Source organism: Exophiala viscosa (genome assembly GCF_022695815.1).
Source record: "Exophiala viscosa unplaced genomic scaffold EDD37scaffold_1, whole genome shotgun sequence".
NCBI lineage: Eukaryota > Fungi > Ascomycota > Eurotiomycetes > Chaetothyriales > Herpotrichiellaceae > Exophiala > Exophiala viscosa.
Window position 1 is genome coordinate 1403893 of NW_026944353.1, and position 13650 is coordinate 1417542.

The window sequence follows — 13650 nt, forward strand, 5'->3', positions numbered from 1 at the left end:
ACTATGTGCCAGCGCGAGTGGGAGGTCAGCGTCCTCGCGTCCGGTGTCTTGAAGAGGACTTAGAAGCTGGAGTGGACAGCAACGATTTCTCTGTTGATCCCACCTGATGGCTGTGAGATAGGATTTTCGTGTAACAATGTGGCAGGTTTGTTTGCTTGTTTCGAATCAAGGAAATATGGGGTAAAGGTTTTAAGGATCGCTCTCGCAGCGATAAACAGATAAAAAGCGAGTGGTGAGTGGGCAGAAACCCTCCGAAACTCGTGCCTGACAGGCTTCACTGCGGGCGTTCAAAAAGCCACCGATCGCCCAAAGTCAAAGGGCCTGTCAATGTCAATCCACGCTCAGGCTAAGTTCCAACAAAAAGAAAGAGAACATGATAGATGGGTGATATTATCGTTGTCAGAATTAACAAGTCAATGTCTCGACTAGACAAGTACACACCATCTCCAGCCCTCTCCTTTCTCTCTCTTGTCTCTTCTGCTCTTTCTCTCTCTCTATTCGTTTGAGAGTTAATATTCAGGGGAAAAGTGGCCCCGAAGCGGCGGGCTACCCGTCGATGGACCTTCGTTTCAGATGGCTTCTCTCGTCGCACTAGCACGACAATTAGGTTGGAGCCGTCAAGCCGTGCGGCATTTCATATCCACCCCGGACCATACAGCAAGAAGCTGAACGCCTGTTCGCAGGATCATCTTGGTGAAGAAAAGCCCGTCTGTCCCACTTCATGTCCTCAAGTACTGCTCACTCACTTTCGACCCCAGTAGCGTCTTCTACTGCGCATTCTGCAGGTCATCAGCACCAATCGAAATGCTTCCCCTCTCTTCCAGGATTGGAATGGAGCGAGGCAAGTTCAGATCATTTTGCGCTTGACGCGTTCAGATACACCAGGATCTTGATCTCGCACGTGGCCTTCTCTCCCTTCTCCGCCCAAACCGGTGCAATCTCGACTTCATTCATCATGTTCTCGAAAGTGTGCTTCAACTCAGGCCGCAGAAGGATGTTGGCATCCTGAGTGAGCCACGGGAAAGAAATAATGGCATGATGAAAAGAAGCTCCATTGAAGGCCCATCCCCATGATGTGGTTATAAAATCCATAAGCGCCTCAAGACTGTCGCAATCTTCCAGTGTCGTAGGAATCGCACCTGCCAAAAATCCGTCTAGCCAAATCTTGAGTGTTACTTTGGCTAGATCGGGCCCGACAAGAATGACTTTCTCACTTCGGGCAGATGATGCGGCTGAAGGCGAACCGCGTCGTTGGTTGTTGCTCTGCTTGGAAGAAGGGTTCTTAGAGTTGCTCTTCGTGCTACCAGCTGATATTCGCGGTTTCTTCCTCGTGGATCGTCGTTGACTTGATTCAATTTCGTCCTGTACAGCTTCCTCGATTAAGTCGGCATCGGCCGTTTTTCCAATCGCCCTCGTCAAATGATGCTGATGCTTGTCATATTTGTAGGGCATAACCTGATTGATGTTCCGTTTCCGCAAAGCGCGAGTGGATGGCTGTGCATCGGTATCATTAGTGCTTCTGTCCCCCTCCTCATGATCCCTCGCGGATTCGCTGTCACGTCCGATCGTAGCACTGCGTGTGTCCCGCCCGTCGGCTTGACTGTCAGTCTTGTCTTGACTGCCACGAGTATTCATGGAAGTTTTTGCAGCTCGAGGATTTCCAAGGCGAGGCGTTGATGGAGGTTTTGCTTGACTCCGGGTAGGTGTCATACGAAGGCGCCGAGATCTTGGAGTGCTCAAATCAGGGCTTGGTGACATTGTCCAGTTATCAGGGCGAGGAGGGGTGATGTCCTCTGATGTTCCTCGTATCACCCTAGTCTCGACTTTGAGGGGCGGCGTGTTGCTTCGCTCACGCAGAGCGTCCTGCTTGATTTCGTCGTCTTCGGAGTCATCAATGGTATTGCGGGCGAGGCGAGGTTGGTAGCTGTGAGGAGGCATTTTGCTCAGCACTCCAATCGAGTCTGGGGTACGGGGACTGGGAGAAGGGCTGGTGGAGAATGTTAGCGGAGAAGGGTCGAAGTTGGTATCCAGATCAGTCAAGTGATAATCAGAGAGATAAGGCATCGTCGATAGTCCAGATAGTGTGGGTGGCAGTGATGGGACGAGGCAACATGCAGAAGTCGGTCGCAACAATGGTCACAGTGACGCGGGCAGGGCAGAACCCGCCGTTCAGATGCAGCAGGTAATTTGTAACTTCCAAAGGGCAGTCTTTGTGAACGAGGTCGCGAATGATGGAGTGAAGAGGAAGGAAGTCAGGAGGCGAATAAAGTGAGGCGAGTGAGATTGACTCACGACTGCTTCAACGACATCGTTATTCTTTCGTGCCATTGTCTTGTTCATGCTTTTTGTCCATGAACTCTTTCAGCATCTTCAAATCTAGAGGTACACGTTCTCCCAGCCAAGTCGCCCTTTGACTATGGGCTCTTAGCTCATCGCCATCATCCGTATTTGGATGGACAAGAGCAGACAAAGGACCGCGATTGATTACCAGCCACGGTATGAAGGCTCCAAATTGTGCAGGTGTGAAGACATTGACCTCAAACATCGCCAGTGTATGTGGTCCAACAGGGTGATCCCAAAATCTGTATATCCTGCGAAGGAATTTAGTATGACATGTCCATAAAGCTGAATTGGAAGACGTACCTCAACTCCGGGAACTCCCTTCGAATCCTTTCCCAAAGCGCTTTCGCAAAGTTCCGTTGATATTCACTGCTGTAGTGATAGTAGATGTGAATATCAAAACCACCCCGACGACCGTTCGTCACACCTGACGTGAATTTCGAGTAGCTTTCACTCAGGACGCCCGTCTCAGGATTCTTGAAGGATTTGCCATCTTCACTTAAGTCATCCGGTAAAGGCGCAAGATTTTCATAACCTTCCAGAGGAGAAGGGTAAGTATAAAGAAAAGGGTCCGACATCTCAAAGATTCTGTATCAAATATGTTTCAAGGTGATGCACAAAGGACTACAAGAGACAACTCATCTCGATATCTTGATCGACGTGCCACAAAGTCCATAGTTGCTTCCACCATCGTCAAGAGCAAGGTCAACCGTCAGTGGGGAAGCGAAGATGGCATCATTCTGCTCGGTAATTGATAACATCAGAAGCGGAATTACTTCCGACCATCTTGACATAAGGTGTCTTCAGGGGTCTAATTTCATCGACACTTCGAGAACGAGAAAATGGACGTTTCAGCGAGGCGAGCAAGAAATGAAGGGTCTGGCCATAGGAGCCAGAGAAAAAGTGTGGTACAAGAAGCTCCAGCAGCAGCATCAGCCTCGGTCTTTGTACCTAACATAGGTAGGATTCACGAATTACTAACGTCAACTCATTCACCACGACTCCAGATTCTAACCGAGCCGTCACCTTTGAGCTGATACAGCCATTCTGCATCTGGCATGTCGTCAAGTCTTGTATGGGACTGGGCTCCAGCACCACTACTCCCTTCCTCGAAGTTTAGGTCTCCTCCTCGACTTATCCTCAGCACGCCCGTCACGTCCTTTGCACTTCCTGTATCCAGCCCGCGTAGTTGCCACACCCATCGACTCTGATGCGCCATACTGGTCAGGAAGTGTGCATGATCTCGTTCCAATGGTGTACCAGAATCATGGGACGTGGCAGTATGGAGCAAAGGCGCATCGGCGTTAGCAGTGATCATCAATGCGTGGCATTGTGCCCTCCACATCGAGAGGACCGATCCTAATGCCAGGGTGGACATGTTTGGCACCGAGGCGAGTAAGAAGTCGACACCGTCTAACAGAATGATCGGCTTCGTGTTGGTCGGGAGGACGGGGGTAGGTGTTGAGGCAGGTTGAGGCGTCCGAGGCGAAGGTGTACCAGCCGGAAGCCCTCTCGATGATGGTAACATAGGTGCAGCTGGCGGAGTAGACATACTCTTCAACGCTGTATTAACAGCGTCTCGTAGATCGTTCAGACCGAGTGATTTTAGTTTCAGCGTGGGCGGAAGCAAACCGTCAGGGCCAGCCCTCGGGTTTGACGTAGAGCTGGCCGCAAGGCTGAGCCCATCAATGTATATGATTTTCTTGCTCCTGAGCAGATCCGGGATATCTAGGCCCTGTCATGGTGTCAGTAAAACATTTGCACATTATTGTATGAGAGCCGAAGATGTGGGACTCGAAAAAATTGGGCGTCGCAAAGAACAAAGACAAAATTTAGACATACCAACTTCCTACCCGTCTCAGTCCACAGACTGAGTGGCCTGAGTAGACTCACGAAGATGACTGGCCGGGAGTCTCTCGACACAGGCTCCGAACGGTCCAGAGTCTGGCCTTCAATGCCATGAAGCGCGGCGTACAGGAGCCGTAGGCAGAGCCATGGCGACGGCGTGCTTAGGACTGATGTCACCAGTGTCTGTGTGCGAGCAGCTAGACAGGCTTGAATGTATGCGGCGAGAGTGGGTGGAATGGCTGTTGGCATTATGGTGGTGTCGACGGTGGTGGTTGTTGGATCGGATGTAAAAGTCGTAGAAAACGTGAGTTACAAGGATTTAGGCGGAGGCTTTCTGAGAATTTGGCGTTCAGCGTGAATGAGATACTCATTCACTCTCGAGAAAAACATTTCATGGCTTAGCAGGACTGGAAGTCATGCAACTACAGGGAAGATCTGAAAATGGGCTCATGGGCACTGTCTTTGACGAGACTACGATCCAGTCTACACATGGTACTTTGTATGTCACACGAGTGGAACAAGAAGTAGACGCAATTGATCTCATTTCTCAACGGGTTGATTTGAGCCGGTTGACCACGTACTCAGCGTGCTCCTTGAGCATGGCAGATGCCAATGCAAGTTCTGATGCCACAAGACCTGGCCGCCTGCCCTTTGCAAGGCCTTCAACCTCAATCACGCACTTTGCTTAGAAGTCGGTCGTTATCACCTCTTCATCCACGAACATTCCTCTCCTTCCATCGCTTCAATGCTTTTTTGATATGCACAATACGATTTTCGTTTACGCCCGGTCCGATTTATCCCACTTCTTCAACGAGAAATCATTGTCGAAAAACCACTTGGAAAATGTCGGCTCGTTTATGCCTTGGAAGGTCCTCGAGAGCCCTTGGGTGTGCCAGTCTGGAAGCCGTTCTTGAATTTTCTGTTCGGAGAGAATTGTATTAGCCATGCTTTTTCTTTCCAAGATGTGATCCATCGTCGGTTGGCATTGTAGCCGCCCCAATTTAGCAGAGGTGCAAGCGCCGTCTCCATGTCCTTCTCTTTCGCCTCGCTTTGTGCCCAACTCGCAATGATCTTTACTCGCATCAGAACGCATAGATGAATATCTTACCTTGAAACCAGGGACAAAGACCTCATGCGACCAGTACCGGTGGTCTTGCGTCTCTTGGCCTTCTCGCTCCACTCGTACTTTCGGACCTTAGCAGCAGGATACTGTAGCGGAAAGACTTGTTAGTCGCGTTTGTCCAGGGATATTGGGTACAAGGAGAGGTTTTGCGTACTCCGCAGTTGGCGCAAGTGTGTTTCTGGATGTGCAAGCTTCGGCGACCGCATCTGTTGACAATGTTCAGTATTCCCCCATCAATCGATGTCCTATGATTCACGAACCTCCGGCAGAGAGTATGCGTCTTGTTGTGCCCTGAAAAGATGGTGGTCAGAATATATTGTCCCAGTCTGGCTGCTGTCTTGAAGAGGCTCACTCTTTCCGAAAGAACTCGTTCCCTTCGTCATCTTGACTGTTTATTCCGAGAACGATCTGGAGGTACTGTCAGTCGAATTACGGAGTTATATCGTGCGGTTCGAGCGTACAGGAATAGGGTGTTGTTGAAGAGAGGACGTTGTCGAGATTGCAGGCTCGAAAAGGTCTGCCGCTGGAGTCTTTCCCGGCTGCGCATTGTGGGCGAGATGCCAAGACTGACGCCAAGGATCACTAAAGTCACATGACTCAGCCTTGTCTGATCAATCTACGGTTCTGCTCAGCCTTGCGATGAGAAACAAAGAAAACTTTCATTGTTGGACATCAAGTACGCCGTCTTGATCATGCTATCAAATCTGTCTTGACAACAGGTTCCACTCATTTTACCTAACGCCTGAAATGCTATATCCTAAACAAGAGCACGCTCCCACCTCAACGGTGTTCGCTTTAACCTCAATGACCCACTTCCTCCTTGCATGGCTGCAGCTGTCATTGCTGGCGTCTCTGATGATGCATGGATCGTTGGCGCATAACTAGTCATCAAGCAGCTACAAGCACTGCTGACTCTGCTTGTATTGTTAACACAATTTCCCAGAAAAGTAGGCAAGGGCGTAGGATTCGAAGTGATTGTAGTGTAACTTGGACAGAAAGACAACATAGCCGAAGAGTAACGTGCGTCCATCATGTTGCGCAAGCAGTTATCTTGATTGCAAACCACCTTCGCTAAACTTGCTGGTGTGGTGGGACTGACCATGTTTGAAATGGTTGGGGTGGGATCAGATGACGCATAGCTAGTCATTAGGCAGCTGCAAGCACTGCTGACTCTGCTAGTATCGCCAACACAGTTTCCCAGAAACGTGGGAAGAGGTGCGGGATTAGAAGTGATAATAGTGTAAGTGGGACAGAAAGACAGCATAGCCGACGAATATCGTGCGTCCATCATGTTGCGCAAGCAGTTGTCTTGATTGCAGACCATGTTTGCTAGATCTGCCTGTGTGGTGGGACTGACCATGTCTGAAGTGGTTTGGGAAGACATCAGCAAGCTACTCGTGCTTGTCACCGTGGTTCCACTGATAGTGGTTGTAGATTGAGAAGTAGGTGCAGCAGACGTGTCGTCATCGTCTGGTAGTACTGTGGTAGTAGCTGCTGCAAAATCAGAAGCCGTTGGACTAGTAGGTGCAGTTGAGCTCATGACTGAAAGACTCGTTGCATTGCTGGCGACGAAGGAGCTGGCCACTGTGCTGTTTGACCAGTATGGTGTGCTTGTGGCTGCTGCCTGGGAATCCGCGGGAAGTGTAGTGCAAGATGTGGAGCTGGAGTCCGCGATGTTCGACAAAGCCGTTGGAGCTGCTGATGACTGGATACTTCCAGGTATTGAAGTGTTGGATTGTGTTGCCGCTGCTGGAGAAGAATCCGGTAGAGTTGTTGCAGCGGCTGAAGCTGAGTCAACAGATACACCTCCTGTGGTCGCGGCAGCTGCAGGCGACTGTTGGCCCGGACCACTAGAGGAAACCACAGACGGGCCTGAAGCGGAGATAGACCCAGTCCCCGCGGCCGAAGTGGCGGAAGGCTGAGAGACAACCGTGGCACCAATGCTCGACGCTCCCGAAACAGTACAGGGAATGTTCAATGTCTGTCCAGGCATCAACATGTCCCAATCAACACCAGAATTAACAGCTGACAATGCATCGAAGCTGCAACCTAGTTTGGAGGCAATCTCATATCCGTAATCCCCAGCAACCACAGTGTACAAAGAGTATGTAGCAGACTGTGTTGAAGTAGCAGCGGGAGTTCCTGCGGTCGTGACTGTGGGCGCGGCTGAGGTCAAAGAAACTGAGTTAGATGTTGAGAGTGCTGCGGTAGGACTTGCGGAGGAGGCTGTTGTGGCTACTGCCGTCTGAGAAGGGCCTGAAGACGGGGCTGCTGATGAAGTTGAAGTCAAGCTGATAGACGAGGTGACAGTGGTAGTGATTATAACAGTAGAGGTGTTCGAGGAGATCATGGAGGGGGTCGTGTTGGAGGTCATTGAAGTCGTGGTAGAAGTATTCACGAAGTTGAATGATAGTGACGTGGTTGAAAGGGTTGTAGATGTGGTTGATAAGGTTGTGGATGTGGTAGACATTGTTGTAGATGTGGTAGAAGTAGGACAGTCCCCTCCCGGCACTTTGAGAGTCTGACCAACAATCAACAAATCCCAGTCAATATTCGGATTTGCAGCTATCAGAGCGTCCAACGTGACGCCTAGGCTGTCTGCAATGGTTTGGCCATTGTCTCCGGCGGCGACTGAGTAAGTGCATGGCACAATTATGGTCTGATTTGTACATAACACATCCTCATAAGTCCCATTGAACAAGTTCGGGTATTGGTAGCTCGAACAAGGGGTCGAGGTTGTGACCTTGACAGATTTGACATAACCACTGAAAGGAGCCAGGCTGATATTCGTGGTTCCGCCTCCCCAGTAGATGGTCGCGGGGTTGTTGCCCGGATCACCAGCGTCCCAAACACCAAGATGAATTCTGGATGGGGTCTGAGGATATTGATAATCGCCAGTTGTCTGGTAATTGTTCGTCAAAGTGCGGATGCTGGTACCATCAATAGACCATGTCAATGCACTCGGGGTCCAATCCCACGTGTAAGTATGGAATTCATCCTGCGGGTCACTGACTGATACAGTGGTACTCCTGTCATAATTGCCCGTAACACCTTTGCCAAAATAGTTTGTCTGGACCAGCCCACTGGATTGATCAAAATTGTTGCCACTCCACTCCCAGTCCACCTCATCGAGGTCGTCGGAGAGCAAAGTCGCCGCAGTGATGATTCCCTCTCCTTTGGCAATCTTCACGACCACTTCGACGTGACCAAATAAGAGATAGAATCGACTCCAGATGTAGGGGGCATCATAGCGGTTCGCGAAGGTGAAAGTGGCACCATTCTGGCTGTCATAAATGACCGTCTCCCCTTCAGCTTGAATCCAATCTGAGGGAGTAGCTGTTTGTTGAGTGAAATCAACAGAATAAGTGTTCGTCGCCAAACCCGGGATGGCGGGACATGAGGCTGTAACGAGCACGTTAGCCAGAAAGCGCTATGCCAGGACTGGGTATACCAACCATTCACAAGGGGATTGCAGTCTGCCTCTGCGATGGCACAGAGGACACCGATAGCCAGGAATACATGAAGCAAGTAAAAGTTCGCCATGATGAATATCGGAAGGGAAGTGGGTGTTATCCAGAGTAATGGTCACCAACTAGAATAACCACAGTGAATATTTGCAGGGGATGAATACGAGAGGAAAGGAATCTTTGGAGGCATATGTCGCTTGAGGCTCAAAACAAAGAAGATGCTGGGAGTTTAGGTATGAGGGCATTGCCGACCACAAACAAAGAAATTGAGACAATGGCGGCCAGTCCGGTTGCGCAATGTTTGAGAAGTATTTTCGGCACAACGACAAAGATCTCAGTACTCATCTTATCTCAAAGCATCACGAAGGATGAACAACATTTCGCGACGCGGTTGTTACGACCAAGGGAAGAGCAAGGAGGAATTCTGCCGCACCCTTCTGTAAGCAACGCAGCCCCAAAAAGAACGTCGAGGTGAGAGAAATCTGGCAAGCCCCATATTGAAGCCATGATGTTGATAGTTGCTTGCCTGATGGGCACTTGCAGACTGACGGTTTCGTTGCCAGATATTGAAGTCCAAAGGAACGGTGAATCGTGATACATTTGTTAATGATATTGAGAGATGGGCCGGCAATTCTGCGGCAAACAGTCGGTATTCTTAGCCAAAATTGAGAACCTCGGAAGCTATGGGAAATCTCCCGAACTTTGCGTCCACCTCCACCCACAATTTACCCTGTACGGACGGATCCTCGTGCCGGGGGCGCATCGGATTGCTCTGTGATCAGCCATGACATTTACGGGTTACTAGTACGAGCGGGTTTATGCCAAGGGCCTACAGACGCGTAGTAGCAGTCTATCACATAAAATGAGTTCAACGGATAGCGACAAAAACTTGATTGAGCCAAATCTCAGATTTCCGCGGAAGGCAATAAACCTACGGCTAGCACGTCAATAGGAAAAAGAAGCCGTAACATCGAAGATCAAACCGTGCACCTATTTGGACCATGATTCCCCCCCGAATTGAAGACATGATTTCTAGGTCATGATACAGGTCCCAGTGGCTGCAAAATCAGCCATCAAGCTGCTAGCCACCATCACCCCTGTACAAGGCCCAGGCGAGCACGATATCTCTGTTCTATAACCGACACGGGTAGAGGTGACGGTCGATTCTGAACATGGAGTCGAGGTGGCTGCACATATCTCCACAACTTGCACTCTGTATTCCGTAACCGGCACAATGTTGGTGAATGTCGTTACAGCGTCAACATTATATCCTGCTGGTGGTGTTGTGTTTGTTCCAGCCGTCCCAGTGCCAGTAGGTGTTGTGAGGCTCGAAGTAAACGGCGATGGGCTAGTGCTTGCACTATTCGGTGGTTGAGATACTGTCGTAGTAGGATTACCAGTAGTAGTGCCATCACTGATGGGCCCCACGGTTGAAGTGGAAAATGGAGTCGTAAGACTCGACAGACAACCAGACATTCCAGCGGGGCATGAGGTGATAAGAGTCGTACTTGTTACCGTTGTCGTGATGGTCGTAGTCGATGTGGTGCTCATTCCTGACGTTGTCTGGCTGGCCGCAGTGGTGGGCAATGGCACAATTGACGGTGCCTGGGTCGGTTCTCCCGAAAATGATGCTACCTGACCTGACGCGTACATATTTCCACTGGGGTCTTCCACCAACAATGCAGAATCTTGAACTTCTGTTTGCACAAATACAGGTCAGCCAATGCCCTGTCATGATATTGTGCATTTCCTGTCCGAAAAGCTCATCTTGATTCTTTTCCAGCTTTCCAGACGCCCATGTGGTCATCTTACCGTCTTCGTCTGCCAGGCTCAAGTCTGTCACCTCTGAATAAAGAGTGCATTGTCCAAATGCCGCCCCAAATGCCGCGTTAAAGTTGACGCCCTTGCACAGTTGTTTTGGGTTGCCCACATTGTAGGTCACACAGGCTTCAATACAAGTTGTCAAGCTGGAGACTGGATCGTCAACCGTTATTTCAAATCCATCATAGTTCGTCTCGCATTGCAGCTGGAAGGTATAGTTCTCAGGCGTCACATATAAGTAGTTGTTGTACTCGTCACACTGAGCAGTGGTGGTGGTCGGAGGAGTTGAAACTGACTGTCGCGGTGAAGTTAGCCACATTCCACCAATGCATGTTCGATGGCAGTAGAGGCATACGCTTACAGTACCTCTTGCAAACTCGGCATGTGCGGCGGAACCAAGTAACGCTCTCAGATTGCCGAACGCGGAAGCAGGTTGACCGGGACCAGCTGCAGCGAGCGCCAGGGGCGTCTCTGCCAGGAGGCAGCACAAAACTGCGAAGAAGACGGTATACATCTTTGGCTGGCTGGCTCGGAAAATGAAGGTCAAGACAGCTATCGAAGCCATCGTGAAAGAAATCGTGGTGTTGTGTTTTCGCGGTTCCTGCATTCTCGTCAGCGTTGGAATGTGGCTCAAGGAATGAGACCCCTACACGGTCGCTGCACCACGCTGAAAGTCTGTCGTTCCGCATCCCATGTATCAACTTGAGGCTCTCTCCTCCCAATAACGGGAGCAGAAGTGCTCGTTGGAGGCATGCTGTGGGTGCTCGCTTGTAGTGGCTTGGGGTGAATCTTCACAGAGAATGGAAGATCGTCTCGAACGGACAGGAAGACTATCCCTTGACACGCGCGCGAAGCATGCTGCATGCATAACATTAAACATATGCTAAGGCTTGTACAAGCAAAGGAACAGCAGCCATAGAGCAGTGACAACACTACTGCTGAGAGTACTAGTCGTGAGAGGTCGTATCATCGTGAGACTGAGCCTGTCCAAAGAGAACCTCGAAATCGAGGGTATGGACATCTCAGCGAGAAAGCACCCCCGTGTCCAAACTCCGAAATACTTCTCACCCAAGCTCAGCCCTGAGCGGGCATAGGTAGCGCAGACAGGGTGGTGGAAACAGCCCAGACTAATCTCAATAAAGGCGTTGTTTCATGCCTTTTTGCAGCCGCAATAGGCCATGTCACCCCCCAGAAGCGGGCCGTATGTCATGCCGATCCGACAATGCCTCGAGGGTCACTGGTTACTTCGATAGCGAAAAAAGACGCGTGCCACCAACAATCGAGAGTCCAAGATGGTTGCATTTGGACTCGCCATTCGCTCGAGCGTCGTGAACAGGAGCCGTCCAGTAAGTGATTGGTGGACTGTGTACTGCGACATGGCGAAGATCGGATTCATCGTCATGTGTCATGGGGAAACAACCTGCGAGTCGCCGTGATTACTGGCCGGACTTGAATTCCCAGAACCAATCACCCTGCCAAAACTCTGCGGTCTTCAGTGGTCTCCTTCATTGTCCATGAGTAACGTTTCGGTTGTTCCAATATCGTGAGACGGCCTTGCGTGCGATCTCATTCTGCAACTCAGAGCGTGCTCTGTAGAAGTTGAAGATGGCAAATTCGAGGACTGTCATGACATAACTGTTGGGCTGCTTCTGGATGTTTTCCCAGATGTGACTCAATGCGTTCTCCAAGATTTGAAGGATTCGGGGGTCGATCTGACCACTTTCGCTGTTTTGTGCCACTTGGAGAGCTTGTCTTACAGTGACCACAACGGTACGGGACATGTTCAGTCACCCTCTGATAATATGAAGCGAATTCGGAGGGATAATGATGGGTTGATTTGGATCAGTCGACGGTTGGCTTTGGACGGGAGTGCAGAAAAGCAACGCAAATCAAGAACAAGTGCCATGGCTGGCTTTTCTACGTTGATATCAAAGCCTCATCGACAAGCTTTGGCTCACACATGGCAAGACACAGACATGGGAAACTCTGCTGGCATCACACAGCATGCAGAGCCCCACTGCTGTGCAATGTCACTCTTATGGTCACTCGATCATAAGCGAAACACAAAAGTAAAGTTTGCGTGGGCGGACAGCATGATTGACATTCGCAACCCCATGCAGACTGGAAGGACTAAAAAGTAAGTTTCGTGATATGGAGGCAGATCATCAGGTTGGGAGGTGTGGCGTGTCGGTCCTGTCCCTCAGTCAAATTCGACGCAGGTCTGCTCCTTGCGGTAGCCATATTGTGAATTGCTAGAGCTGGCCGCAGAGTGGCCGTGTGATCCACAGAGCATGACATACCGGGCATATTTCCCCATCGGCGTTTGTTAATAAGGCTGCGACCAACAGGGCAACCTCACGGTGTGCTCGAGTCACGGTCGTCTGGCTCACCAATAGTCTCGAGTCGGACTATGTTCTCACGTTGGCTCCGAATCCGGACTCTTGTGTGCACATCGAAACATCCATAGTCCCTGACTTACCACGACTCGTATGTCCCAAGGAATAAATGGCCGAAGTATAGAACTTGAGAGCGGTATGGGTATGATGGTGCTGGTTTAGGTTTGAGCGGGGATCAACTGTCATGTGGATTCATTGTCGGAACCTTTTTCAGAACCGAATTTGGCCATTCACACAAGTACCTATGTACGAATGTACTGAGGTAGAGTTTGAAGGCGCATGTGTACAATGGTCGGGGTGGTGAGAAAAAGTCAAACTGATGCAGCAAAGTGGTGCCGCCGGTCAAACCCACCGACAATCTGCTTAGGAATAAATCCAAGTTTTGATTGTAGAGCCAGGAAATAACTTTCCAGGTTGACAGAATGCCGTGTATTTGTCGACGTTTTAAGTTTGAGATCTGAACCAGGTTTTCGCTAGCGAGAAAGTATCTAGCCGAATTGGGTCCAATACGAGGTCGGGTCTACACCTCAGACACGTCGTTACATATCGCCATTCGATGGGAGCACCCGGATTTCCATTACAAAAAGACATATGCTACGTAGTTCAGCCATGAGATTGTTCAGCCAGCGCGTAAGAGTCACCCTTTATGGTGCCC

The 13650-nt window shown here is 50.1% G+C and overlaps 6 protein-coding genes across 6 annotated transcripts; all 6 read right to left on the reverse strand.

Annotated features, from left to right (window-relative positions):
• Positions 1-852: 852 nt before the first annotated feature.
• Positions 853-2219, reverse strand: EDD37DRAFT_689621 (uncharacterized protein; the record flags this gene model as incomplete). The annotated part of the gene is made up of 1 exon (XM_062819985.1): positions 853-2219. Exon 1 carries the CDS (start codon positions 2062-2064, stop codon positions 853-855), a length of 1212 nt encoding a protein of 403 aa, XP_062674769.1. The 5' UTR covers positions 2065-2219.
• Positions 2220-2265: 46 nt separating this feature from the next.
• EDD37DRAFT_660920 (DOPA 4,5-dioxygenase) lies at positions 2266-3119 on the reverse strand. Its single transcript, XM_062819122.1, has 2 exons — positions 2644-3119; positions 2266-2591 (listed from the first exon to the last, which is right to left on the reverse strand). Exons 1-2 carry the CDS (start codon positions 2916-2918, stop codon positions 2312-2314), a joined length of 555 nt encoding a protein of 184 aa, XP_062674770.1. The 5' UTR covers positions 2919-3119; the 3' UTR covers positions 2266-2311.
• Positions 3120-3177: 58 nt separating this feature from the next.
• On the reverse strand, positions 3178-5828 carry EDD37DRAFT_615446 (uncharacterized protein). Its single transcript, XM_062815598.1, has 6 exons — positions 5664-5828; positions 5572-5602; positions 5466-5517; positions 5297-5397; positions 4183-5107; positions 3178-4075 (listed from the first exon to the last, which is right to left on the reverse strand). Exons 1-5 carry the CDS (start codon positions 5692-5694, stop codon positions 5044-5046), a joined length of 279 nt encoding a protein of 92 aa, XP_062676410.1. The 5' UTR covers positions 5695-5828; the 3' UTR covers positions 3178-4075; positions 4183-5043.
• On the reverse strand, positions 3315-4667 carry EDD37DRAFT_24766 (uncharacterized protein). Its single transcript, XM_062810649.1, has 2 exons — positions 4183-4667; positions 3315-4075 (listed from the first exon to the last, which is right to left on the reverse strand). The coding sequence occupies exons 1-2, from the start codon at positions 4435-4437 to the stop codon at positions 3329-3331; spliced, it is 1002 nt and encodes a 333-aa protein (XP_062674771.1). The 5' UTR covers positions 4438-4667; the 3' UTR covers positions 3315-3328.
• Positions 5829-6035: 207 nt separating the features above from the next.
• EDD37DRAFT_670747 (uncharacterized protein) lies at positions 6036-8854 on the reverse strand (the record flags this gene model as incomplete). Its single annotated transcript, XM_062819377.1, has 2 exons — positions 6036-8713; positions 8767-8854. 2 exons carry the CDS (start codon positions 8852-8854, stop codon positions 6069-6071), a joined length of 2733 nt encoding a protein of 910 aa, XP_062676411.1. The 3' UTR covers positions 6036-6068.
• A 642-nt stretch (positions 8855-9496) lies between these two features.
• Positions 9497-11113, reverse strand: EDD37DRAFT_689625 (uncharacterized protein; the record flags this gene model as incomplete). The annotated part of the gene is made up of 2 exons (XM_062819986.1): positions 9497-10475; positions 10591-11113. The coding sequence occupies 2 exons, from the start codon at positions 11111-11113 to the stop codon at positions 9811-9813; spliced, it is 1188 nt and encodes a 395-aa protein (XP_062674772.1). The 3' UTR covers positions 9497-9810.
• Positions 11114-13650: the final 2537 nt, after the last annotated feature.

Coding starts and splice junctions, on each gene's coding strand:
- EDD37DRAFT_615446 (XM_062815598.1), bottom strand. CDS start 5,694: ATGACGAAGGGAACGAGTTCTTTCGGAAAGA. Junction 5,518..5,571: donor ACGCATACTCTCTGCCGGAG/GTTCGTGAATCA, acceptor CATTGTCAACAG/ATGCGGTCGCCGAAGCTTGC. Junction 5,108..5,296: donor TCTTTGTCCCTGGTTTCAAG/GTAAGATATTCA, acceptor CTCTCCGAACAG/AAAATTCAAGAACGGCTTCC.
- EDD37DRAFT_660920 (XM_062819122.1), bottom strand. CDS start 2,918: ATGTCGGACCCTTTTCTTTATACTTACCCTTCTCCTCTGGAAGGTTAT. Junction 2,592..2,643: donor AGGGAGTTCCCGGAGTTGAG/GTACGTCTTCCA, acceptor ATTCCTTCGCAG/GATATACAGATTTTGGGATC.
- EDD37DRAFT_24766 (XM_062810649.1), bottom strand. CDS start 4,437: ATGCCAACAGCCATTCCACCCACTCTCGCCGCATACATTCAAGCCTGT. Junction 4,076..4,182: donor CTGAGACGGGTAGGAAGTTG/GTATGTCTAAAT, acceptor ACACCATGACAG/GGCCTAGATATCCCGGATCT.